The sequence below is a fragment of the Dermacentor variabilis genome, chromosome 9 (assembly GCF_050947875.1).
Source record: "Dermacentor variabilis isolate Ectoservices chromosome 9, ASM5094787v1, whole genome shotgun sequence".
Classification (NCBI taxonomy): domain Eukaryota; kingdom Metazoa; phylum Arthropoda; class Arachnida; order Ixodida; family Ixodidae; genus Dermacentor; species Dermacentor variabilis.
In genome coordinates, this window is record NC_134576.1 from 124,768,950 (window position 1) to 124,796,314 (window position 27,365).

Consider the following 27,365-nt stretch of genomic DNA (forward strand, 5'->3'; position numbering starts at 1 on the left):
GAAGTGTCTCCCGGCTAACGCATTACCACTTCGCCCCTCAATCGATAGCGGCCGTCATGGTGCTACTAAGCCGTGGTGTGCTCCCGTCCGTGATGTCCGTGAAGCCGTGATGAGCTCCCGTCCGGCTTGTGGTGGCGGTTCTATGGCAATATCTTCCATTACACTGATGAGGCAGACTAAAAGCTCACCCTGCTGCCAAAAAGGGCGAATGCATGCACCAATGCACTAATAACTTAGGCAAAGCGGGCGATGTGGCAAGATCAAACCTCAGCGGAAGTTGCGTGCAGCATGCTCATTGGGACGCTCGGTACCGCGCATGCGCTATACTTGCAGCGCATGAACCTGTTGAACTGCGTTGCTGTAAACTACGCCTGAATCGCAGAAGCCGATTCATTCTCACCCTGCTGCCAAAAAGGGCGAATGCATGCACCAATGCACTAATAGCTTAGGCAAAGCGGGCGATGTGGCAAGATCAAACCTCAGCGGAAGTTGCGTGCAGCATGCTCATTGGGACGCTCGGTACTGCGCATGCGCTATACTTGCAGCGCATGAACCTGTTGAACTGCGTTGCTGTAAACTACGCCTGAATCGCAGAAGCCGATTCATTCTCACCCTGCTGCCAAAAAGGGCGAATGCATGCACCAATGCACTAATAGCTTAGGCAAAGCGGGCGATGTGGCAAGATCAAACCTCAGCGGAAGTTGCGTGCAGCATGCTCATTGGGACGCTCGGTACCGCGCATGCGCTACTTGCAGCGCATGAACCTGTTGAACTGCGTAGCTGTAAACTACGCCTCAATCGCAGGAGCCGATTCATTCTAGCAGCTGATTGCACTGACTGGCGAAGTGTATGCGAAACATGGACGCCTATTTACGTTGCAGTAGACTTCACGTGTTCCCGAGCTGTCCGCCGAAACCTATAATTGGCCTTTGCAAACTTTACGGTTTGCAAAGGCCACATACCTCTTCTGACATAAATATATCAAAAGTGGTAACAGCCTGTGCCAGGTTCCTGACTTGGCAAAATGTGTGCTTGAAAATGCAACAGACGGCGTCTCCTCTCGAAGTGAAAAGCACAGTGTGCGCGGTAAAAATGGTGTACTTCGCTGCCATCTCTGTCTTCGCTGTCATCTGTATCTACGTTTGTCAAGTTTTTGAAAGCCTTCTATATCTAGCAAGCGTACATTGGGGAATGGTTATATTAAAACCACAGCCACATAATCTTTACTGCCAAGCAAATTTACGAGCTGTGAAGTAGGAGGGACATATCCGCATTTACACGTGCTTGCAAACATCGCAGGTTGCTTTAGACTTTGGTTATGTCAGTCCGTTCGGCCGAAAGGTAATATCTCATTCTTGGCGAACCTGTAGCAACTGCTTCCATATAAGTGCGCACGCTTATCGCCAACTTAACCGCAGCAATTGCTGAAAGATATGCTGTCACGCCGGAAATACATTCTAACCAATATAACCAGACTAACTGTTTTTTACGACGAATCACTTGAAATTGGCATACGTGCTGGTAGCATAACGCAGCAGTAAGCGCGATTTAGCTCGCATGCTACGTGTCTGTGAAGGAAAGGCAACACTGTCGAGCACGCTGGTTGACTGATCTCAAGGCAAGATGTGGCATCTGTCTTTCTCTTCTGCGTCAGTGACTTATTCCAGCAGAGTAGTGTGTTCCGCAAAGCTGCCCCGAAAGGCGCGGTTGGGGCAATATCCATAATCGCGAGCTACGCGTGCCTATGTTTTTCTTTGTGTTGATTCCTCGGTGATTCCTATGTAGGTGGACAAATCCTCCACGCCATGTGAATTAATTATAGTGAAGAGAAGGAAGACGGCGAGAAGAACTCAAGTTGTTTCGTAAACAAGTTCACAGATGTATGTTTTCTTCAAACATATCTTCCGTTCATATGCCAGAAATGATTGGCGCGCTGGCTGGAGCGTTCTTTCAAATATGTAGATTCGTTTACGGTGTTCAAACATTATCAAGTGCAATGAGTGCTAAATGTTCAGAAGTCATTATACTGCAAATAATACGCAGCACAGCAATTCTCTACACAATGAGCATTATTGAGAGCAAGGACGAAGTCGTGTTTTATCTGTCTGCTGTGTCCGAAACCCTCACGGCAGTACTTTCAATTGTGGCATCACTTTCAGGAAAGTGCAAGCCAGCCAACCAAATTCCAAGAGATTGCTTCGGCTCTTTCAACGGTATCTTCAAGTACAGCGACCTGCGCCCAAAAGAGAAAATCAACTACCCTATACAAAGGGCTATCATGGGAGGATCATTTTATGTGGTAGCTAATCTTCCCAAAGCATCATCCCGCCAGGCAAAGTGTGGTGACTAAGCGTCTCTAATGCGAGACCAGGAAAAAACGGCACACTACTTGTCGAGATGAGATGGTCGTGGTCGGGGGCTCACCTGACCGCTGGGACATGTTTGTATTGGCACTGAAAGCGCAAAACAATTTCTTAATATATAATTAAATCGAGGAACAAACTGCTGGCACTAGACATGATCCTAGAATTAGACCTGCGTTAGTGGTCAGCTAGAACAAATCCATCGTGCGATGAGTGAAAGTGAAAAAAATATAACTGCCGAATTGAAATGTTTGAACAAGACAAAGTAAAAAAAATAAAGCATAGTCGTGACTTTTTATGAAGCCAACAAGTAGTTGTGTCTGTGCTCACGCACGCACGCAGAATGGATACAGTTCAACGGGATACAGGCCTCTAGGACTTCCGTAGTGTTCTTTTAATATGGTGTGTATGTACGTGCTTGCGTACACGCGCTTACAGTCAGACGCCGGATTAAGGCCGGACCCCGGCCGAAATGTCAAAATTAAATGTTTGTTTTTCCGTTTTGGTGGCGCCTACACTTCTTATATATACATATATATATATATATATATATATATATATATATATATATATATATATATATATATATATATATATATATATATATATATTGCATTTTTCAATGGGCGAAGGGTATACACAACGACAATAAGCACAACTTCACGCTTATATATACATATATAATCCACTGTTTGCGATGTACGCATTGTTCCAATTTGCACACCTGCACTATGTTTCTTTTTAATGCGCTTTAAATCCCGAGCGACCTTTTGCTTCTCGGGCGTGTCACAGTAGTACGCACGCAAATCTCTTATCCAAAGTTTGTGACTATCTCTCAGCATTACACTACTGCTATAACTCTTTATTATTCGTCGAGAAAACGACCATAGCCTATGAATATAGAACCAAATCCTCGCCATCCAGCACGCCCGCGATCGCGCCGGCAGACTAGATCTGTCAGCCCCGTCGTGGGATTAGCCGGGTGCGCGTTTTATCGGGTTTTGCTGGACCCAATAAAAGTTTATTCACTCACTCACTCACTCACTCACTGTAGACATGCATCGTGCTGCACTCGCTATATATTGTCTTGTTGCAATAAAGCTACTGTTGTTAGCCAGTGGCTTGTGTTGTCTTCTCACTGTCAAGTGTTCGTTCTTGCTGCGCTGTGTCGCACCTCAGAAACCATGTTGTTACTACTTGCCTTAGACGGAGTTGGGTGCAGTTGCCCGTGGCAACCGTGGAAAGACAATGCCACCTGAGAGTATTGCTTCCATCAGAAAGCCCTTTACAAGCAAAGGAGGAGACCTGCCTGCACTTTTGCTAAGCGTCGTGAACTGACATTGACCGCACGACTCTAGAGTGCTCCGCGCAGCCTCCATGCCTCTGGAGATGCGATGACAGCCATTGAAGAACTGAGTAAAGCCTTGCAGACCTTCGAGAGTAATGCCTGCGGCCCTTCCTCATATTTTGTGTGTTGAAGAGGCGCACGTGCTTGTCCATGCTGTATCTTATGCTGCAAAGAGAAAGTGATGAAAAAAATTTTGCGGAAAGAAAATCGGAGGAGGGTGCTCAAAGTCAAGCAATCGATTCAAGGTAGAATTCATGACAAATGCGCCTAGACACATATGGGTAAGCGCTGTAAGGGAGGGGGGGGAGGGGGGCATGTGCATGATGTGACGCTGTAATGTTTTCTGGTTCAGCCGGCGGCCTCGAGCAGCCAATCGCGAGGCAATTTTGCGTGCATTTGCGGGCTTCTTTCACGCTCGAAAGAACACTTTTATGTAGCACGTATTGAGCAACAGAAAGCTGTATGGACAGTTCTCATGTCACTTTACAATTTTCTCATTTACACTTTTCATCTAATAATATTTGGAAAGTTGATTAATTATCACTAATTATCTAATTAGGCAAAATAAAAAAATAATCTGAGTATCTCCAAGCAACAGCAAACAACATTACCTTGGTTCTGTCCAGCTCAGTGGCATTCGCATATTTTTAAACTCTGGCTAAAGTTAGCTGGGACACCCTGTATATAACTTCAAGGTGCAGGTATCTATGGTTGCCGCAAGCTTACGATTGAAGAGTTGGTGCACTTCTTAAAAAACAATTGTTTTTTGTGTCGACGTTTCCACCTTTCTTGAGACTGAAAGCAAAATGTAGAGTACTTTTTGATTTCATCTTTGAGAAAGGTTTTCTCTGGCTGACCTATTTACATAGATGCGTATGAGCAGCTTCACGTTGGCAAGCATAACAAACTTATTGGGACGTTCCGGCCGGTCACAAGCCCTAACATTGTAATAAATTTGTTTTTTTTTTTTTTTCAAAGTGCATTGACTTACTCAAATATGCATACGGCTGCCAAGAGATAGAAAAATAGATACAAACGTCAACGATATGCTGGAGAAGTTACCCAGGCTAATCACCTGGATAGCCCGACTCCGTTTGCTGGGCACAGTGGGTGACGTACACACAGAAATGTTGCATAATGTTACAGACACAAACATAGACAATGAAGATATTCCCAAACTTTCGTTGAGGCCTGTAAACCTCGGAAACGCCTGCATCACTTTCGGGTAATGCACCGGCTGTGTTTTACCACGGGCCGAGAAAGTGCCACTGCTTCAAATCCGGGTTGTGCTGCAAGTACACTATATCTGTGGGTGTGTGTGCATGTGTGTGCATGTGTGTGCATGTGTGTGTATGCGTGTGTATATGTGAGTATGTGTGCGTGTGTGTGTGTGCACTTGTGTGTGTGTGTATAGACACGTGAACTTGTATTGAAACGTGTACTTATCGAGTGACCGCATTTCACGGTCTGCATGTATCGGAAATTTCCTGAAAGTCATAGAAGATTCCAGAGTAATCGACCTTCGGGTCTTCCAGAAAGTTCTACACCATTCACATCGCGCAAGGAAATCAGATTACACAAGGTTCGGTGACAACACACAGCAGATAGAACCATCAATAATTTTCTAGAAACTTCTGATACATGCATGCGCGTCCCGCACTGTTTGGTAACATTTGTTAGGCGGTGAAACGTGGTCACCCGATACAGATAAATAAGTACATGTGTCAACACACACACACACACACACACACACACACACACACACACACACACACACACACACATATATATATATACACACACACACACACCTGGTCGTGAAAGCCGACCAGGTGGTAAAATCCGCGTCATGATTGCGGAACCATAGGTTTGCCATGTCAGTCAAGTAAAAGATGACATTTGTGAGCTTGTCGCGGTCGTCCCACTTACCGTATTTACCCGCGTATAACCCGCCCCTGCGTATAACCCGCACCCCTAACTTTGAACTCGGCGGAAAAAAAAAAAAAAAACTCGCGTATAACCCGCACGTTTACCCGAAAAAAAAAAAATGAGCGCTAGAAAGATGCAACTCACACTCAGTGATCATTTCGTTTTCAGAACATTTATTCAAACGACCGCCACCACGTCACTGGTTATCCGATTCTTAATCGACGCCGCTCTCACTACTGCCATCCGAGGCTTCATCGCCACTCTCAAAGACGTAGTCGTCCTCGGAACCATCCAGACTATTACTGATCGCACATTTTTTAAAGCTTTTGCGCACCAAATCGGCCGGTATCGCTTTCCACGCATCCACGATCCACTGGCACAGCAATGGAATATCAGGCCTTCGCACGCGTCCCGTCGGTGTGAGGGCGTACATGCCGTCGGCCATCCACTGGGCATACAGCCGCTTCACGTGTGCCTTGAACGGCTTGTTCAGGCACACGTCGAGTGGCTGTAGCATGGACGTCATGCCGCCAGGTATTATGACGAGGTCGGTGCTGGTCTCGGCAAGGCGAGCCTTCACCGCATCAGTGCAGTGGCCTCTGAAGGAATCTAGTACGAGCATCGACCGGCGTGCCAGCAAGGCACCTGGTCTTCGCTCCCAGATTACTCGAAGCCAGTCACCGACTAGGCCACTGTTCATCCACGAATTTTCTTCCGCACGCACAACGATTCCTGGGGGCAGTGGAATGCTAGGTAGCGTCTTGCGTTTGAAAATCACATACGGGCGCAGTTTCGTGCCGTCAGCCAAAGCGCATAGCATGACTGTGCAGCGCAGCTTGGCATTTCCGCCGGTCAGCACGCTGACTGATTTGGAGCCCTTTTTTTCCATGGTCGTGTCCATCGGCATCTCAAAGTACACAGGTGTTTGATCAGCATTTCCCACCTGAGACAGCAAATAGCTGTGCTCCTTCCGAAGTGCGATCACATATCGTTGAAAGTTCAACAACTTTTCCTCGTAGGCTTCAGGAAGCCGCTGGCACATGGTTGTTCGCCGCCGCATAGAAAATCCATGTCTTCGCATGAAGCGCTGAAGCCATCCACGGCTTGCACGAAACTCACGTGGAATGTTCAATTCCCGGGCCAACTTCAGGGCTTCCATTTGCGCCATCTCAGTCGAAACAGCGTGGCCACGACTTCTCTGCTCCTCAATGAACTTCGCAAGCTGCATCTCGAGGTGGGGGTACGCGCCAGTCTTCGGACCCCGAAACGCTCGCCTGTTCCGGTTCGTTGCTTCGAGACTCTTTTTTTCTTCCTCCAGTCGCGAATGCACGACTCGTCGACGTCATGCTGTCTTGCAGCAGCTCTGTTGCCGATTTCTTCGGCAGCGGCTATAATCTTTAGCTTCTCTTTCGCTGTGAAACACTGCCGTCGAGTCGCACTCATGATGCCAAAACAAAGCAGGCAAACAGTGCAAACTGGGGTAAGTACACTAAACAGCGCCTAACGCGAGGCTCAACAATGCTGGCCTTTCGTTGGCCCTTCATCGGCTTGACAAGCGTCGATGACGATGGGGATGGCGGACTACACGGGGAGGCCGCCGCACATTGCGGTGAAGCCGACCCCCCCCCTCCCAAGGAAAAAATTCGCAGATAACCCGCACCCCCACTTTTTAAACGCGTTTTTTCACATTTTGGTGCGGGTTATACGCGAATAAATACGGTAATATAGGCGCTTACACGGTCATATTTGGCGAGCCAGTCTTCCACGTCGTGGTCGTCTGTGCCGCTAAATATAGCCAGATCGCACTGCCGGATGATGCGGGGCACAGGAGCAGCAGCCTGAGATGGTCCTGGTTCATTTATTGCAACAGCTGGTGGTAGCGTCTGATTGCGGAGCTCCAGGATGTCGAAGAGAAACCCAGCACCTCCACCAAATACAACGGGGGTGTTCGCCTAGCAGCAATAGTTCTAAGTGGTAGCGGTAGGCTTAAACAGGTCGGTGCTATATCAAAACGGGGAAACCAGCACTTCTCGTCGTCGTCTTCTCTTTCACTAGCACCATGCCCACTACCTTCAGTACAATCAATGTATATGTGTGGGTGTGTGTGTGTGTGTATAAAGCCAAAAGGTAATGAAGCCAAAGAAAGCATCAAGGAGATTACCTGCGGTTGAAATTGGAATGTAGAAAATAATTCGAAAAAGGGAAACGAAAGTGGGCGAAAAGGTAACTTGACACCGCTGGAAGCTGAATCCACAAATTGCGGCGGTTGTGGATTCGGCTCCTGCCAGCGGCAAATTAGGAAGTTAAAAGACAGGGCCAAAGCGAAGGCCCATATATTCAGAAACTTACCCATGAGATCCGTTTTTTGCAACGGGCTCGCCATCTCGGCCGAAGACAAAGTAGCGTCCGCCTTCACTCAAGTCTGCCGTCGTACAGTGATGCGGAGCCAGGAACAACTTTTCACCCATCAAGACCGATGTGCTGTTCTCTGCACCTGAAATGTTCGGGTTGATAGGACGAATTGAGAAAGTCTAATTTCCGACATTTATGGCTATCCTCCTACTTTAAGATAGGAATAGAATTTAATCTTTATTGTTAAAAGAATAGCTGGATCGATTAACACTGCCTTTAGGCTGATTGGCTGATCTATTGATTCCTGATTGAGCGATTGAATGACTGATTGTTTCACTGCAACCCACCTTTCGGACCGGGCCTGATCTGACCCAGTCCGACTCGACTAACTGAACGATTGATTTATTTATTTGTTGAACGACGGATTGATTAAACGATTGAATGACCGACTGAACAATTGATTGAACGACCCATTGATTAACTGATTGAATGACCGAACGATTGAGCAACCGATTGATTGAACGACTGACTGAACAACTGATTGAACGACTGAACAAGCGGACGATTGAATGAGACTGATTGAGTGAAGGTTTTATTGAACAACCAAACGATTGATTGAACGATTGCACGACTGACTAACGACTGACCGAATGACTGATTGAACGACTGAATGACCGAAGAACTGAATGACTTACTGACTGAACAAATGAATGACTAAACTGACTGAACGAATGAACTAAACTGACTGAACGACAGTACTGACTGAATGACTGACTAAATGACTGACTGAACGACAGAACTGACTGAATGACTGACTAAATGACTCACTGAACTGACAATACAGCTGACACGACAACCAAACGACTGACTAAATAGTTGAACAACTGACTGAATGACTGAACGACTGACTAAATAACTGACTATACAAGTGACTGAATGAACAATTGACTGAATGACTGAGTAACTGGCTGGACGACTCATTGAACGACTTAATGACTGGAAGGGCGACTGAATGACCGACTGACTGAATGACTGAACTGTTGACTGACTGAACGAATGACTGACCAAACGAATAAACAACCGACCGAATGACTGATTGAATGACTGAACAATCAATGACTGACTGAACGAATGAACGAGTGGCTGAATGACGAATGAACGAGTGAATGGCTAAACTGAATGACTGACTGAAGGACTGACTGAACGAATGGCAGAAAGAGCGACCGACCAAACGACCAACCGAATGACTGACTGAAAGACTGACTGACAGACCAAACAATTGATTGATTGATTGATTGATTGATTCATCCACTGGTTGAGTGATCAATTTATTAATCACAACCGCACGAGTGGCGTTATTTATCATTTTCTGTGTGGATGATGTGCTATTATGCATGCCACTCGAGCCGATCGTGGTCCTGTAAGGAACGAGTAGTGCGCTAAACAAATAAATAAAGTAGATCACTTGGAATGTCCAACTCACGCATGTATTACACCCTCTGCGTTGAGCAGACGCCCGAACAAGTCGATAGGGGCACTACAAACAAATACGCATTTAGGTTATACTAGGTATACGGATTATGCAAACCTGGAATCACGAATAGGTCAGCCTTACAATGACCGGCGCATGCTGAGCCAGGACAGGCACAAGCGAAAGGTGGACGGTGACACCACACCGTATATTTCTTACCAACTGCCCGTGACGTGATAGTTCTGTAGTAGTGACCACTCAGCGCTAGTTTATTGTTTAATGGTAGAAAACTATTACACCGAAATCAAAAGTAAACGAAGTCTGATCCTGGTATCTTTCACGCACCCCTACTTGTCATGAAAGGGCACCAAATACAATAAATACTGCGAAATCTGTAATGTCATGCTGATGTTACTGCTGACGCACTCTGTGCATGGAACTCGATACGGCAACTTTGATATTCATTGTCACCTCGAATAAACAATCAACTGCATCAAAAGAATTCCACAGATAGCGTTTAAAATGTAATCTACTAGTTTAGAATGACTTGGTCATTCTCATTAGAATTGATTGTTTGATTGATCGATCACGACCGCACCAATGGCGTTTCTTTTTATGTGCAAATGACAGGCTATTATGCATGCCACTCGAGCCTATCATGGTCCTGTAAGCAACGAGTAGCACGCTCACCTGTGATATTTTATTATGCGCTCACCGAAAGCTTTCGCATAGACAAACTTCTTTTGCCTCATTGACTCGGGATCATCTCCTAAATCATCCTGTAGGGTGTTAAGCTCAAAAAACTATGTAATCGATACCATGCGAGTATCAAGTCACTTCCATTACCTTCTTTGAGCACAGTAGTGACGCGTAGACGTATGTGACGGAAGCCGTTGATGACGCTGTTCCCAGACACATATGCGATCCATACTGCACGTAAAACCACACGAAAATTAGCAAATGCGATCACGCTTCTTACATGCTATATGGTGTCATGGGAAGCACCCTGCAGCTGTTATCAGAAGGCTAACCAACATATTTTAACAATCAAATAGGTTTTATACTAGCCAGACTTGGTACCGGTAAATACGTTATACGGTGGTAATGACCAACTAGCGGAGCTTTTATTAACTTAATTGTGAATGTACAGTAGAACAAGAGAAAGCTTTCTTTCGATCAAGTAATTGCGCTGTGTTGACAGTGCCAATGACCTGATTCAAGTCCTGAGGTTGAATTGCGTGAACAATCACCCACTGAAATACCCGGAATTCTGACAAACATTTTTGTAGCCGAATGCTTCACTTATCCACAAATAAACATCACTGTCAATTGAGCAATAATAGGTACACTTCTTCTGTCCTCTAAATTATTTTAATGAGATAAGCAAAGGTCTCAAATGTTATCGGTAACGTAACCACTTTCCTTATAGTTATGAAAATTTTCAAAACATACTCTGTTCATTGTCGCGCCCAACTTACTCATGATACTTCTTTTTTCACCTTTGAATGCTTAAATAGAAATTTTGCATTTCTCTCTTTTTTATACTGTTAGTGCCTGCATTCTTTTTACTAACTAAACAAGCGTTTACCAGTTATTTAAAATGTGTTATCTGTTAACTATTATAGTTTCTCTGCTTTACAAGCTTGGCAACTTAGTATAGAAATGTGTAAATGATATGTGTATTCATGTCTGATATTTATCTGTTCTATATGCTGTGTTGCGCGCTAACCATGATGTACATAGAGTACTTGCATGGTTTTATTGTACCATTTGACCCACAATTATAGGCATCGGCAATGTCCAATCAGTTATAAAAAAAATTTACTTCAGTAAAACTTTTTTAATGTTTTTTTTGTAACTAGTTAGACACAGCTGAAGCCTATAATTCTGGATCAAATGGTACAATAACAACAATGTTAAAAAATTAGGTTTACTGCAGTAAAAATTAAAAACAATATGATTGATTCAATCTGTACAGAAAGTCATAATGAAAGGAAATTGTCCTTCCCGTTACTTTTCTTTAGAGTAAACAATGCAAAAAAGAAGAAGAAAAAACTGAATACTCTTTTACCAAAGTCATGCTCCTTGCAGGCCATCTCTAGGAGCATCTGCCGCTTTATTTGCACTGGTATCACTCTTTCAACGTTCAGAAAGGGCTCTCGTCTAGGACACTCAGCTGTAAGGCAGAAAAAGAACCACCTCTGTATCTCTGTATATATATATATATATATATATATATGAGAAGAGAGGGGGTTAACCGAGGGGCCTGATATTTATTAGTCATATCATAAGAGGCCAGCAAACACTGACACCAAGGACACCATAGGAGAAATTATTTGTGCCTAATAAATTAATTAAAAAACGATAAAATATTGGAAATGATAGTGGATGAAAAAACGACAGAAAGCTGAGCTAGTTGGTAAGGCTTCATTATGCAAAAAAGGTGAGGCATGCAGACAGGACACAACAGAAGTGGACAACATGTGCAGACAGGACACAAGAAAAGAGAAGTGAACACATGTTGTCCACTTCTCTTTTGTGTCCTGTCTGCACGCCTCACCTTTCTTGCATAAGGATAAAAAAACAACTTGCCGCTGGTAAGGAATGATCCCACGAAGGTGTGGGATAATTCTCCGCCTACGGCAAGTTGTTTTTTCATCCACTTTATTTTCCATTAATTTATCGTTGCTTTATTTCATTTACTAAGCACAAGTAATCTACCCTATGTTATCCTTGGTGTCAGTTTCTGTTGGCTTCTTATGATATATATATATATATATATAGTTACTGGTTCACCGAGAAGAGGTAGGAAAGAAGAGACCGAGCTGACAGCTCTGCACTGAGTGGAGTCATTACCTTCTATGCACAGGCACTTGCGTCCTTCGCAGGCCAGCTTAAGGCGAGGGTCCGTCGATCCGATTCCGTAAAACTGCGTGCAAGAACGCGCTGTCGAGAGACAAAGTAAAACATGCGTAGTCAGCGTGACAGCATTCACCGGTACACCAAACCTTCCTATTCATCCCCACCATAACTTGCCGCGTTAATTTAGCCTGTAAGCGCGCTGTAAACACGGCAACCTTCATTAAACTGCGCTTTTTATTTGCATTTGATGAGTAACTGATTCTGTAAGACGTTCTTGAGGGATAGTTGGTTCATACTTTTACATATACATACAACAAACAACTGCAGTCATGATGTGTTGTGCGTTTCTCTCGCTTGTCTTCGTCTTTTCGCGAAGTTTAAATCTCCCTTCAAACCGAATCTGCTTACTTTATTATTTCTTTCATTTATGCGTACTGTCAGTCTTGGTCGGGATTTAAAATGACGAAGACATGGTGCACAGTGCGGAGGAAGGAAATAAAACTCGCACGGAGCATTGCATTCCCCTAGCCAGCCTCCGCAAGTCAAGTCTACGCGAAGCCGTACCCTTTGTTTTCTCTCTCTCTCTCTCTCTCTATCTATCTATCTATCTATCTATCTATCTATCTATCACACACACTCCCATTTCTCCATATGTCGGGCCGACACGTCACCCATGAGTCCCAGCTGCACTTGCTGGGGCTTGGGCCCAGTGTGTGGTTCCGGGCAGGTTCTTGAGGCGATGCGTACTCGTTCCCCATGCTTTGACGAATGCGAGCTCTCTGTACACATTTTTCTCACAGTATCACGTGCGCAACTTCAGTCGTTTCTTAAAACGTATACATTTACCTTCTCTAGTTGTCAAGTGCCGGTGTGGTAGCCATGCGTTGTGGTCATAGCCATTGCGTTATCGGATGAGCGCGCGCTGATCGAGGGTCGGCAGCGGAAAACAATAAAACCTACCACAACACGAACACTTGCCAAGTCATGGCTTTCTATATTTTTTCAATGTCTGCCCAGTCACTCCCCAATACGTGGTTGCCACTGGGTCATTTCGGCGAAATCACAATCCCAATAAATACAAAAAATTAATTATTGGGTTCCCAATTCAAAAAAGAGGCAAGCCGCGCAGACACGGACACAAGGGGAGAGAAATGGACAACACAAACGCCACTTATTCTCTCTTATGTCTGTCTCTGCATGCCTTGTCCCTTTTTCTTGCATTATGAATCCTTACCAACAAGCTCAGCTCTCTGTCGTCCTAAAATTATTGGGTTTTACGCGCCAACACCACGATACGATTACGAAGCACGCTGTAGTAGGGGACTCCGCAAATTCGGACCACCTAGGGTTCTTTATTGTCCGCCTAAATCTAAGTACACGGGCATTCTGGCATTTCGGCCACATCGAAATGCGGCCGCCGTGGCCGGGATTCGATCCCGCAACTGCATGCTTAACAGCCCAGCACCATAACTACTAAGCAAACACGGCGCGTAATCCCAATCAATATATTCTTGCTGTTGCAAGAGTGTGGACAACTTTAGCTTGGCACTGCTGCCACACTCCGTGCCCGCTCCTTGCCTCCTGCATAGCATCCGATCACGTGCAATGGGAGACAGCTGACGTAAAATTAACACTGCCCCCATAGACTGTGACCAACTACTGGGAAAGTGGCGCCCTTTCAAGGTCCCCCGGTCTTTGGCATCGCTGGGCTGGCATTAATACATACAGGAGGCTATTTATGCCGAACACTTTACAGCGATATCAGGTATACGGACACTCCAGGCACATTTCCGCTATCGTCATCGCCGTGATGTTCCATATAAAGTCTAAGTGCAATAACATCGTCGCCGCGCACCCTTGGCTGTACGTGCGAGTGAACGCGGGCACGGGGCGAGCCAACAACGGTGGGTCAACTTCGTGCGTGCAAGGGGGGAAAGCAGGGAGGTAGCGTGCCGTCTTCCATCCCGCGCAACGCGGGGAGTGCGTTCTACTCCAGTGGCGACTGCGTATGGCACAGCCACGCATGCCTTATCTTGAAGACGATCTGCGGTGGGGACGGAGTGTGCAGAGTGCTGATAGCTTCATGTGTGTGCTGTGTTCTCACCGCTTAGTTCATGTTTTCGTGAGAGGCAGCCAGCCCGAAGGTGAATTGGCTCGCGGCTGCAAGTGCTCTCGAAAGCGACCGTCTTGCGTCACAGATGGACGCACGGTTCCCTCGTTGGGAGGGCAGACAGGTTTACACACTTAAAAAACGTATCTAAATATATGTGAGATACAGTCGAACCCGACTATATCGAACCCGTTTACATCGAATTATTCTATATATCGAACAATTTCAGGACACGATATAATTACAATGAGTATATATCGCAAAAATTACGCTTACATCGAACAAAAATAGCAGCGACACCCGATATATCGAACGTCAAGCGGCGGAAAGTGCCCCCGGAAGTTGGCTTTCCCTCGCGATGGCGGAGAAAACCCGGCTGCGCGGCTCCATCCAACCGCTCTCCCTACCGTGACCGCGCGCGACCGCGCTGCCTCAGACGAGCCGTCGGCACCCCCCCTGCAAAAAATGATCCTGGCCCGCCCACAGCGCTTGCTCAGACAGCCAATCAGATACTCTTGTGCCCTCGTCGTGCAAGATGGCGAAAGTGCGAGTTGTCTCGCTGTTTTTGTGTGCGCCTTGTAGGCCTTCTCACGCAGTGTTGCCGTAATGAAGCGGCAGAATTTGCCTTTTGTCGTGAAGCTCGCAATCATAAATCGTGTCGAACGCGGTGAGAAGTCGGATGTCCCCGCAGAGCACAAGATTCCGAGGAGCACTCTCGGCACGATCTTGAAGAATAAGTGGGAGATTAGGGCTAAAGCGTCCAAACTCGCGACCCGGTGCCCGTGGCGCCCGACCCGTACGCACGGCCATGTACGAGTGGTTAATCTGAAATTGCTTTAGCCGTGCCGACTTCCGCGTGCTCGGTGATGACCGTAACTTCTGATGAATGCGACGAAGCCGTTGCCAGTGTTGTCGAAGTTTGGAGCGAACTGTCAGAATTTCCGGAAGCTGTTGACGAATCAACGGTGGATGAGTTTGTGAGCGCAAATGATGTGTCGCGACCACGGGAGAGCCCGAAAACGAAGACTACATTGCCAACATCGTACCGAGCACAAGTGAAAGTGGGCACAATGAGGAAAGCAACGACGGTCCCACATCCTCCGAAATGATTGGTGCGCTCGCAATAGTCCGGTGCTTCTGCGCGAATGCGGAAAGTTGCGGCCTCAGCTGCTCCGACTCCTTAATGTGGAAAAGTGCGTGCGTCGCAGGCAGCGAAATTGCCAAAGCAGAAGAAAATGCAGGACTATTTCGTGCGAAAGTAAGCTAGTTTAATCAATAAAGTGATTTTATAAATGGTATGTGCTTTTATGACGTCCAATTATTTAGCAGGCTTATATCGAATTATGCTCTATATCGAACTGATAGGCGTTTTTTTGCGAGTTCGATATAGCCGGGTTCGACTGTATAATGTAACTTCTATTTTGTAGCTGCTATATGCTTTTGCTTTAACCGTGATGTGTCATGTGCCTGCAACGCCGCGGAAACGACGAAACTCACAGGGGTCGCTGTGGTCGTACACCTTGACTGCTGCCGCCTGGACATTACGGACGACGTGCTTGCGTTCCGTCTTGAATTTCACGCAAGTAGGTGCTTGCCATGGTATCTGGGCACCGACAAAAAAACTTTTAAGAGGGCCACTGCAAAGAATGCATTGTGTGCCAGCCAAAAAAGAACGACAGCTCCCCTGAACATTTGCATTGTCGTTTTGACTTAAAGGGACTGACAACGGGCCAGACTGTGTTGTGAGATGTTGATGAAGATTAAATGATCACGCTTTATAGTGATAAAATCCATGCTGTTCACGATTTGGGGAATTTTAATTTTAGATTGTCAAAGAAGTTTAAGAAACAGTAAGTGGCGTGGCCTCGTGGTGAAATTATGGAATTTCAAGGTAGGCTATGAGATTACTGTACGTAGGTCGGCTCTTATTAACTACAACATATTTATTGGTTAAACTTGCAGTTATATTATTCGACAATTGCGCTTTACTCTATGCTTCGTAAATCAAAAGCGCACGCATAGCTATGGCAACACGCTGAACAGTGTACCACGCGTGAAAGCGTCATTTCGTTTTAGATACGATTGATTTCGTTTTTCAGGGTAGTGGGACAGGAATCCACGAAAATACATAGCTATTATAGCAGAAATTATTTACCACATCGGAAAATATAAATCGCGGGAACATCAACTTGATAAGCAAAATAATAATTTCTCACACGGCCGCACTTGTCGTATGAATCCCATTTATGCCGGCCTATAATTGCTATCGCGCTCACTTATCACAGTTTTCAGCATGCTTCCAGTGAATTACTATATCCTCAAAGCAGACCGAAAAATTTTGATAAACATGTTCCACGGCATTTTCCATGTTACCACTTCATGAATTGACACTGCGAACGGTACTCTTTCCATTGAATTAAAAAAATTTTACCATAAAAATTGGTTGCCAGTCCCTCTTAACCACGGCGTTTACTTCGACTCTTTATAGCTCACAGCCTTTCACGAAAATGAACATCAAATTTCTCATAATTCTTAGAGAATTTCTCATGCTAAATGTACTTAACAAAAATAGCATTAGTTGATTTCCTGTATTCAATATAAGCATTGAGTTACGCGTCCAGACAAAACATTTCACATGGGTAAAATTCTTTAATATTATTGTTAGCACTCATGACATCAATACGTATGTTAAGTATAAACCTACGCGCATCCGTTCCCGAACACAGCCTCTAGCAGCGGATACTCAGGACTGGTTCCCTCAGAAAGAGATAAAGCAATATGCACCATGAACGAGTGGGACTCGTCAGTGGTTAAAGGTTACAGGTGCTTACAGAAACATATCTCTAAGGCGGTGATTTTCCGGACTGTGCACACCGGACGTGATTACGGAGCCGGAAAGACGTCATGACAGTCATATTTTAGACGCCACCTAAATCTGTTAAAATTGGCAGGACAGCTCGCCCTTTGAGGCTAAGGACGAGATTACAAATTTAAATACGCGACACAGAGCCTGGACGTCTAATGATTTGCAATTTCGTTGGCATTTGCTGGGCAAGGAATCGTGAATAATTTGGAATTTGGTGCAGCGGCCTTTCATCAAGTCATATCACAAGTGATAGCATTTAGCTAGAACATTCCAGCACATGGTCCACAATTGAAAATACTTGTTACAATCTGGGGACAGAAATTTATTCATCAGCCTATGCGTCGTCAAGATTTAGATTATATTGCACACTACACAAGGAAACGCTGATTACTGAATTACTGAAAAAAGCACTCATGAATAATTAAAAAAAAATCATTAATTGAGACATGGAACCCTTCAGAATAAATATGACAAATGTACCACAAAAGAAATGTAACATGTAAGAAAGACATACCAGAAAGTGGTACACAAGGAAGATAGGCAAGGGCTTTGTTTTATTTCTTGCGTGTTGGTATGTGTAAGTTGTGCGACACTTCAAACCGAGGACACAGTGCATGAATAATCGCATGCTCAACAAGCAAGCTGGATTCACGAATATGAGAATGTGGAGGAACGCATCCTCACCTGTTTAAAATAGAGGATCACTTTTATCTCGGTTAAGACGTACTTAGCCAGATGCGGATTCCCTGTTATTGCCTGTAAAACAAAAAGAAACATATTAAGGCTACGTTTCTCTCACGTCCGGCATTTCAGCACCTCTCAAGCTGCACTTGACCTTCATGACAATTTCAGGATTTGTTAGCAGAATACTTCAAAACATGCCTGCTTACAGTTCGCGTAAAGAACAGGTTTTTATAAGAGAATACCAGCAAACTTGATAAAGGAAGAAATCGAGAGGAAGGCATAGACAAAGTGACAGGAAGGTGACTGTCACTTTGTCTATGTTGTGTGCCTCTGGATTTTCTCCTTTTCTGCGCTTGCGCTCCACTGCGCTCTCCAATGGCCTCAATTCCAAACGCGCCATCTCTGCTTCGATTACCAATCTCATTTTTGTTGCTCCTCCATTAAAACATGTGCAATACATGTGTACTTTGCAGTAACTGATTATTCTAGAGCTCAAAATAATTAGAAACCGTCACCTTGTTGTAACTAGCAAGCTCACGCATATTCGATGTTCCCATATGCTCCGATGAAGTGCAATAACAGCAGAAGCGGGGGCATTAACTTGACTTTATCAACTAGTATTAACTACTAAGGTCCTGCTTGTTATGAAAAAGCCCAGAGATGCCAGTTGAAATGACATGATTGTTATTGCTGAAAACAATCGACACATCTGGCTGATTGATTCAGCAACACTGGTAGCCGACAGCGCTGCGAATTAACTTCGACCCCATGCGATTGTTTAACGTGCAACTTTACTTAAGTAAGCGAGCTTTCTTAATTTCGCTTCCATTTAACCACAGCCGAGGCCGGGAATCGAACCCAGGTACTCGTTCTCAGTAGCACAATGCCTTGGCCATTGAGGCTAACGTGAACCCCGGGTATCGACACGCTGCTCGACAGAACGCAAGTGGATGAAGCAATAATGTTTGACAGCGGGCTAGTTAGTTATGCATTCTTCACAGCAGTGTCAAAGCCCACGTAAACATAGAGGAAAACAATTCACCGGCGATTACGATAGTTCGTAGTGCAAAATTTGAGTGCAGCTTATACGTGTTTTCATTTCCCAATATATTGGCTGGCGCGGACAATCTGTCTCGTGCGGCACGTCGCAAGCAGAGCGAAGTTTGGCGCTTCTACCTCACTAACCAGGAGATCACGAGAGCCAGCGTGTAGGTGAAGTGCGGGCGCAATTCACAGCAGCCGCGACAGACAGACCTCCACTCATGCAGCGCTTCGTTTCCACACCGACGACGCGCGCTACTCTGGCACCATCTCATAGCCATCTCGCAGTCATCGTCGCTGCAAAGCCAGACTTGCGCAGCACTACGCTTTCATTCTCACGCTTTCTTCGCTGTCGCCGTCTTTCGTCTCCCATTGCACTCGGCGTTCCCTTTCATGCTTCGCCGTGCTAGTTCGCTCAGTTACGAGGGACAACACCGATGCCAACACTCGCTCCAGGAACGGGCGCCTAAGAGCAGCACGCTAAAAAAAAAGGGACCGGACATAGTGCCGACAACAAATCAAAAATTGCTCAGTCTCCTCAGGAAGCGACTGGCCACACAGCGTATGGACTTCCCAAGAAAGATTAATATCGAGGACCGCGTCCACACGCTGGGTGGGGTACCGCTTCCTGAGAACACTGAATGAGTTATGAGTTGTGGTTGGCACTGTATCGACCCCTCGTTTTTCCTATGTTTGGATATGCTGTAATGCTGATGTGTATGAAGGAGTCGGCAAATTTCTGCACAGGCCTACCAAATATATCTATCAGCAGAAGAGTGCCGGAAAGCATTCTTACAGCGTTCAAGTCTTCGACCACCGGATCGAAACCGCTGAGTAGTCCAACTTCGATGACAGCAGCATTGGAGTCTGACTCGCCGACATACCTAAAGCAAGATGCAATTATTTCAAGATTTTTTTGAGGCAACATCAAGTCTCCACAATAACCATACGTAGCTGCCTTAAACGCTGAATTACAGCCTGTATGCAGAGTTCCCCGATCAAAACCTATTGATCCCTATGTCTAACAGTTCCCTATGAACATAAGGGTGTCCCATGTAAAAACTCATGTGCTCCCATATATCATATCATGATCCCCATAAGGTATATAGGAACATACGAGTTTTTATTCGGGACAGTCATCTATTCCTACGAAATTATTAGGTATGTGGCAAACGTCTTTTTTTTTCGATAAGGAATATTCGAGAGCATCCTCAAGAACTTTCAGGGCCCCGACAAACCATTTTGAAAGATTAAAGCAACATAACGCCTGACAATTCAAAAACAAAACACGGCGTTGAACAACAAGCAAGCTTTTAAAACGTTTAGCATTAGACACACACTTACTTGACGCACTTGACGCACTTCCCAGCGCCGATCGGTCAATTGGTCTGTCACCGTTTTCCCACCAACTTTGGCCATTGGGTAGTCCATGATCTAATGGCTAGTACATTGAGCTGCTGTGCTGAGGGAACCGGGTTCCAAACGAACCATCTGACCAACTTGGATCCCTCGGTATTTACTACTGGGTATGTGCGGCTCTTCAGTGAACCCATTTGACGCCACCACAGGCCACTGCTTATATTCCACTTGGTATCTACAGCTTGGTATGCACCGCTCGGTATATGCCACTCGGTATGTGACGCTCTTCAATGAACCTCTTTGACGTCACCTAATGTCAAGTGTACTGGTCACTAGCCATGTTCCACTTTTGGTAATGATGATTATATAAAACATAATTAGGAATTACGCCCCACTCAAGCTAGAGTGCTAATCGCGTTAAATGTCGTCATTCATTTCTAACGAATGGATACACCGGCAAAAATTTTTTTTCATTTCGCACAAAAAAAGACAACTTCTGCTGAGCCATTTTTGTGGAAACCTTAAGAAGCTTTTACAAACAAGATGGCTCCTTACCATAAATATGTTAATCGGATCAGAATGGCTTCACTCCTAGCTTGCAAAAACCTCATGGTCAGATGCACAAATAAAGTCGACCAACCTTAATGGGAAGCCTAATTCAACGATTTTGGAGCCCATCGTGAAAGTTAAGCACTTTTGAAGAAATAAAAAAGGCACTTTCACCTTCAAGGGTTTTTTTTAATGGTTTCAAGGACCTTTACAAGCCCTGAGTCGTCAAAATGTATTATTATCAACACATCAAATTATGGGGTTTTACGTGCCAAAACCACTTTCTGATTATGAGGCGCGCCGTAGTGGAGGACTCCGGAAATTTCGACCACCTGGGCTTCTTTAACGTGCACCTAAATCTAACTACACGAGTGTTTTCGCATTTCACCCCCATCGAAATGCGGCCGCCGTAGCCGGGATTCGATCCCGCGACCTTGTGCTCACCAGCCTAACACCATAGTTATCAACACATCAATTTAACTTACTGTGAGCAAACTTCAATGTCGTAAACAAGCTTGCTCCCCTGCGGTTCGTTAGGTGGTCTAACGGTGCCGTACGGACTTGTCACTGAAAGGAAACGTGAATTAGGTCATTAGAAACAAGAACGAAGTCGATATGTCCTTGTCTATGCCAGGCTCCGAATAGCTTTATATCTTAGATATTGAGCTATGACAAGTTTATTGCATTTTCATCATCACTAAAAATGCTGCAGAAGGCCAAATGAATAATGCTGAAGTTTCTGTGTCTTAATGCATCCAAAAAAAAATGAAGACTTCAAGCCTTAAGCCACCAAAATACTTAAGCTGCTTAAGAAAATAGGTATTTCAAGCGTGTTCGTTCTCAACAACCAAAAAAAAGTGAGCCACGTCAGACATTATGCCAGTGGCGAATCCTCTGCATCAAAAATAACAAAAAACCATAGCCAACCCACCGCATGCTGACATACGATTGTCACAGCTAGCACGCATATCTTTTCGTTACCGCTATAAACGCGCTTTTTATGGTGCTTTTACGTTTTAACGATCTGTTTCAAGACATAGTAGAAGCAATGTATACCACAATAGATAAAATTATAGCCCGATCACTGTTGGTTCGAATGGATGTAAAGCAGTAATGTCTGATAAGACAGTTTCGCAGAAAGCTAATGTCAGACTTCAAAGAAACACCTCAAGGAATACGAATGAGTTTTTATTCATTATTTTTGGTATAATTACTCAGAGTAACCAAATCCAAGATAAGCACTTGGCTCCTAGTTTCCAGTTTTTGTAAGTCAGATCGAGGAACAAATCACTACGAATATTTGTTGGCGTCAATACTAACCATAGTTGTGCTCATGCTGTGCTGGAAACTAGTAGATACACAAATGTTGAAACAGGTAAGTTCATATTGTGCAGGGAGCATTGTTTTTATTTTGCAGTAGGCACGTTTCATTTTTGTTTTACTGCAATCTTTAGGCTCACAAAACAATGTTTGTCAACTGAGGGAGCATGAGGACGCCTCCTCATACTTTATTGTTGCGTTCAACCAGTTTGCCCCGCGCAAGCAAGGTCGCCTAGTGCGCGTTTAACTGGCGCTGCAGCCTGCACATGTTTTCTTCAGATCCTGTACAATGATGTGCAGTTATCTAAAGCGTCACAAAATACTGTACAGTAATGAATAACGGAACTTGCACAGGTGGCACTCAATATGTAGGAGATTAGCCTGCTAGACAAGGTTAGGTCGAAGGTCAGTATGAAATTAACTGCCTATTCTTGTGCTATGGAAAACCCCACATGCCGGGAGAGATTGTGCGTGATAATAGGTACTTAGGCTGCCGAAACGCTATCGGGTAAAAGCAACTTGCGGTGAGAAAAATAAAGTTGCACATTTGAGCATCCTACCATCATTTGAGACATAGTTTTAAAAAAAGCCGGCAGATCCCACGCCCTGTGGGAACCGATGTTAAGCGAAGCAGTCTGCGGGGAGCCTACCAAATTAACAAAATCACCATAAGAGCACCAAGACACAGGCGGCTGTTTCGTGACCTACATGACACACATCGTGACTGATCATTTATGTTCGTCATACACTCTTGTCATACAACGCAAGTTTTGGTACATACCAAGTTAACGAAACGACTGTAAGTGCACCGAGACACAGACAGACAGACAGATACTGCCAAACTGCATAAGTTCGCCAAGAAATGCTTTGCATTTAGAAGCCTAGACGTCGGATCAGAAAATTAGAGAAACAGAGAAGCTACTGTGTCTTCACTACTGCTGTCATTTAAAAATTACGTTGCTCCAGTCGACCAAAGTGCAAATTTTGTGTTGTATCACTGAGGAAGGACTAGGAGCACTGCAGGCTAGCTTTGAAAATATAGCTCGTCAAAGCTATATTTTTCCGGACTCCCCAATAAACCAAATTGGTCATATCTGACTTAAAATTCCGCCATCCTTTCAGATGGCAAAATAACGTTGCTAGTAGAATTCCATCGGAAATATTTATTAGCTCGGAAAAAATGCCTTCGGGCACATTGATCGGTTTCTATAGGCGTGGTAACGAAACATATCTGCCAATCTTGCAAAGCACTTTTCTACCACGTTTGGCACATTTAAATATTCCGAGCATGGTTTCATTCAGAACTCTCTTGATATGCATGCGACGCATTTTCGATATCCCTATTTTCATTTGTTCAACAGATTTAGAGGCGTTATGCCTGCGTGTACATTTGTGTACACAGTACTCGAATGGTCTAAAAACATCCCTGTAGGCTCACATCGTTTGACCTTTTGGACTATTCTAAAGCACAACCACAATAGGCCTGCTCATGCTTCTAATCCTATATTCTGCAGTGTTTTTCAGGTGATGGCCTAACTGCACCTAAAATCGAGAACAAGCGCTGGACAATACTGCCTCTATATATCAGTAGTAGCTCGGAAAGGTAATTAAAAATTAATTTGACCTATGAACAGTGCCACAGAAACCGGGACACAAGTAAGGACACACCAAGAAGGTCTCAAGCACGTTATCATCATCTTCGTGTCTTCCTATATGCTTTGCGTAGGCATCGTTTTAGAGCTCGGAAAAACCAATTAGGCGAACAAATGCATTAAGAAAGTTACCAGTACCTAAGAGGTTGCCACTCCCATCTCCAAGGAGGAGGAGGAAATAACTTTATTGTGTCCTGAGGAACCCCTCCCCACCCACTCTTGGTTTAGTGGCCGGCAGGGGTCGCGGGCCGCACCTACGTTGGGACGGGAAGCCCGTGAGCCTCCGCCTTTTCGTGAGCCCTCTGGAGGGCCCGGAGCTGGGTCTGGTGTGTGGTCATCGCTTTGCAGGGCGTCCACCCAGTCTTCTTCTTTAGTGAATATGGTGCCGCTTAACGCGGAGCATTGCCAGAGCATGTGCGATAGCGAGCAGTACGATTCGCCACAATCCGGACATTGCGGCTCTACTTCTGGTGAATAACGGCTCAGTCTGCCTCTCGAGGGGAACGACCCTGTCTGAAGCAATCTGAATATCGATGACTGTGGTCTAGTGAGTTTAGCGTGGGGGAGTGAGAAGATCCTCCTCGACAGCTGATAGTGTGTTGTTATTTCGTTGAAGGTGAGCAGTGTGTCTCGGTGCTCCCCTCCCTCCCCGCCACTTCGCTTGCCACGATCGCCGATCTCCAAGATTCCAAATTTTGAATGGACTGTGGCACATTTCCCTTTTCGACATATTCAACCCGTTGGTCTTTCAATTGTTGAGTTTAAGACTTCGCCCCCTACCACTCCATAGTGTAGGCTGTTTGTGCTCGTCTCTCTCTCCCCTTCCACTTGCACTATTTTTATCACCCTTAACCCTTCCCCCCGTGCACTGTAGCCAACCGTAACTATCTCTGGTTAACCTCCCTGCCTTTTTAGGCATCATTTTTCTCTCTGTCTCTCTCCAGTAGATTTTTAACCCACTGAACCCAAACAAGTCGCGCTCGACCGAACAGCGTTGTGGGTAGGGGTAAGAGGAAAGTGGTATGGGAGGAACTGTGAACATCATGTGTCATGCACATGCCCCTTTTTACTCATTTTTAACAAAAGGCACTCACATTTTGTGTTTACGAGTTCAACAATACACCGTGTGGAAAGTCGGCGGTCCTGTTAAGTTGGTTGACAGGCCTAGAGCACGGCTGCGGGTAATCTCATAATTTTATAAAGCGCACAAACGCCTGTGTGTTTCCCAGGCAAAAGCTGGAGTAACACAAATCAATTTTTCGCTTTTATTGCTTTCAAAAGACAAGGATGATCTGTGATAACTGCTCGAAGCAATCTTTCTGCCTGTGTGGTGATTCCATAGTATTCATCTGCATTCTTCTACATGCACCAGGTGCTCTCCTTCCTATTCATTTATCTAATCTCTCTTTACTTTGTATCCCAGCCTCGCAGGGAAGACTAGCAAGCCTAACGCCTGTCCATTTAAACTTCCTGCTTCTTCTTTACATCAGTCTCCTCCTTCTCCTCCTCCTCCTCCTCTCCTCTCTCTCTCTCTCTCTCTCATTTAATTTTTCAGTTTGGTGCAAATTACTGGTACATTTAAAGCTTAAAAGATAAACTACAGCTGTACGTTTATCAATTAGCTACTCGGAAATACGAAATATTATCAAGTGTTTTCCAAATTGAATATGCTAAGGCACCTAAATTGTAGACGACACGTAACCACAGCTCTCACTAATATTAGTAATTTGTAAATCGACCATTAGCAAAATACTATTGTGCAACACTGAAGTCGGCGAAAAACAGCAACTTGATCTGTAAAATTAATGTAACTCACCATGCAGCGAAGATCCAAAATCCACAGATCGACGTTCTGAAGCAAAAAAAAAAAAACATGCGAAAGTGAATCGGAATTCATGAGTCATTTTCTGCACGAAAGTTCCTTGTGCAAATGATTTTACCTCGGTCGAATCCAAGAAGCTCATTCAAAAGCTCTTCTGGGAAATCATCCAAGGCAGCGCTCTTTGCTTTGGGTGCATGGATGCCAGCTCGCACAGTTACGTTAAACTGCGGATGAAAGGTCAAACATTGTGCAGCATAATCATTTACTCTTGTTCATGACTTCACGCCATACCACAGACCTAAAGGACTTATGCCAAAAATAGTAAACAATCACAGTACAGAAAATAAAGCTCTGCGCTATCAAAATACGTAATAAGGTGGAAATATATACAGAACAAATGCTTCAAATCACTGGATTAACGTTGAGCAGCCGATACTTAAAAGGATCCACCTGTAAACGGCTTGAGATGACAAACACATAAAGCAGTTTAAGGTAAGAAGCAAACTCCTCATGCTACTCATTAGCGACTGTAATGCGATAACATTATCAGGAGTGACTCAAATACACTTGGAATCAGGGTGTCTACCAAGTTGACACTTCCCAATTCCCTGAGTTTTCCAGGTTTTCCCTGAGTGCCATTGCAAATTTCCCTGAGTGATGCAGAACTATGTTTTATATCAAGACGGGCTGAAACCATATCACCTGATGCTGTCACTCTCTAGTAAGCACATGAAAAAAATAAAAAAAGCAACTTAATTCAATTTGAATACTAAGGAGCAGTGCTTATGTTATTCAAAAAGAGAATAGAAGGCAGGGGTTAGTAAAATGCACAGCAAATAAAGTGTCTTCGAAAACAATTGCAAATAGGGTCGGACATTATCAAATACGAATAAAAAGGAGATGCATATAGAAGCAAATATTTTCTAATATGAGCTATTTCTATCAACTGAGAGCAACCTCAGTGGGATGAGGCCTGAACTCTGTCACAATTGAGATTCTCTCTCAACAGCTCGTAAGTCAACCTCAACAGTCCTGACATACTCTCAGCGCGCGCACGATGCCTGAGTGTTGTGTTTCACTGCTTTAAAGAGTGTATTTTGGTTTGGATGAGGGACACCTGCATCTCGGCATCAGCCAAAACTTTACTTTTTGAGCTCAAGCTCTTTCAAAACGGCGGCAGCAAGCTTCCTTTCTCGTTTATTCCCCAATGCGTAGGTCACTTCTGTTCTTGTCCGCCTTCCGCCACTCGTTCGCCCCAAGGACCATTTGAAGCATCTTGATCAGTTGCACAGTCCACGACCGATTTTTCGAGCTCCCTAGGGGCCGCGAAAACGTCCGAAAATCGGCCAGTTGGAAAAAAATAAATGCGTGTCATTTACTGCTCTTAGGGGCTCAAACCGCCACAGGCACGTTCGAAAACGCTCTGAAGGCCTGTCGGTACACATATTAGGCATACCTGTGCTCGTACTGTGACAGGAAATGCCGGGTGCCCGCGTGTATAATTAAAAAATACATACTGTGTTCCGTGGCAATAGCCCCTTCCCACGCTTGTTATGCTTCACTGCAATACTTTTCCGTAAGCTTTACCGAGTAACATTTCTGTACAGAGGCGAAGCTGACTTTCCCGAACCTGCATT

The 27,365-nt window shown here is 44.8% G+C and overlaps 1 protein-coding gene across 2 annotated transcripts in view; it reads right to left on the minus strand.

Moving 5' to 3' along the window:
- Positions 1-3,625: 3,625 nt before the first annotated feature.
- Positions 3,626-27,365, minus strand: part of LOC142557414 (complement C3-like) — a 142,776-nt gene continuing 119,036 nt past the window's right edge. Inside the window, exons 31-41 of one of the 2 annotated variants that reach the window (XM_075669237.1) lie at positions 25,847-25,952; positions 25,723-25,758; positions 21,420-21,501; positions 19,823-19,910; positions 17,986-18,057; positions 15,933-16,038; positions 12,320-12,409; positions 11,535-11,639; positions 10,310-10,393; positions 7,990-8,134; positions 3,626-3,876 (exon numbers count right to left, since the gene is read on the minus strand). In XM_075669237.1, coding sequence (XP_075525352.1) covers positions 3,684-3,876; positions 7,990-8,134; positions 10,310-10,393; positions 11,535-11,639; positions 12,320-12,409; positions 15,933-16,038; positions 17,986-18,057; positions 19,823-19,910; positions 21,420-21,501; positions 25,723-25,758; positions 25,847-25,952 — 1,107 coding nt within the window. In that variant the 3' untranslated portion in view covers positions 3,626-3,683. Of the gene's footprint in view, positions 3,877-7,989; positions 8,135-10,309; positions 10,394-11,534; positions 11,640-12,319; positions 12,410-15,932; positions 16,039-17,985; positions 18,058-19,822; positions 19,911-21,419; positions 21,502-25,722; positions 25,759-25,846; positions 25,953-27,365 lie in introns of those variants that run through there. The other variant, XR_012822768.1, reaches the window with a different exon arrangement.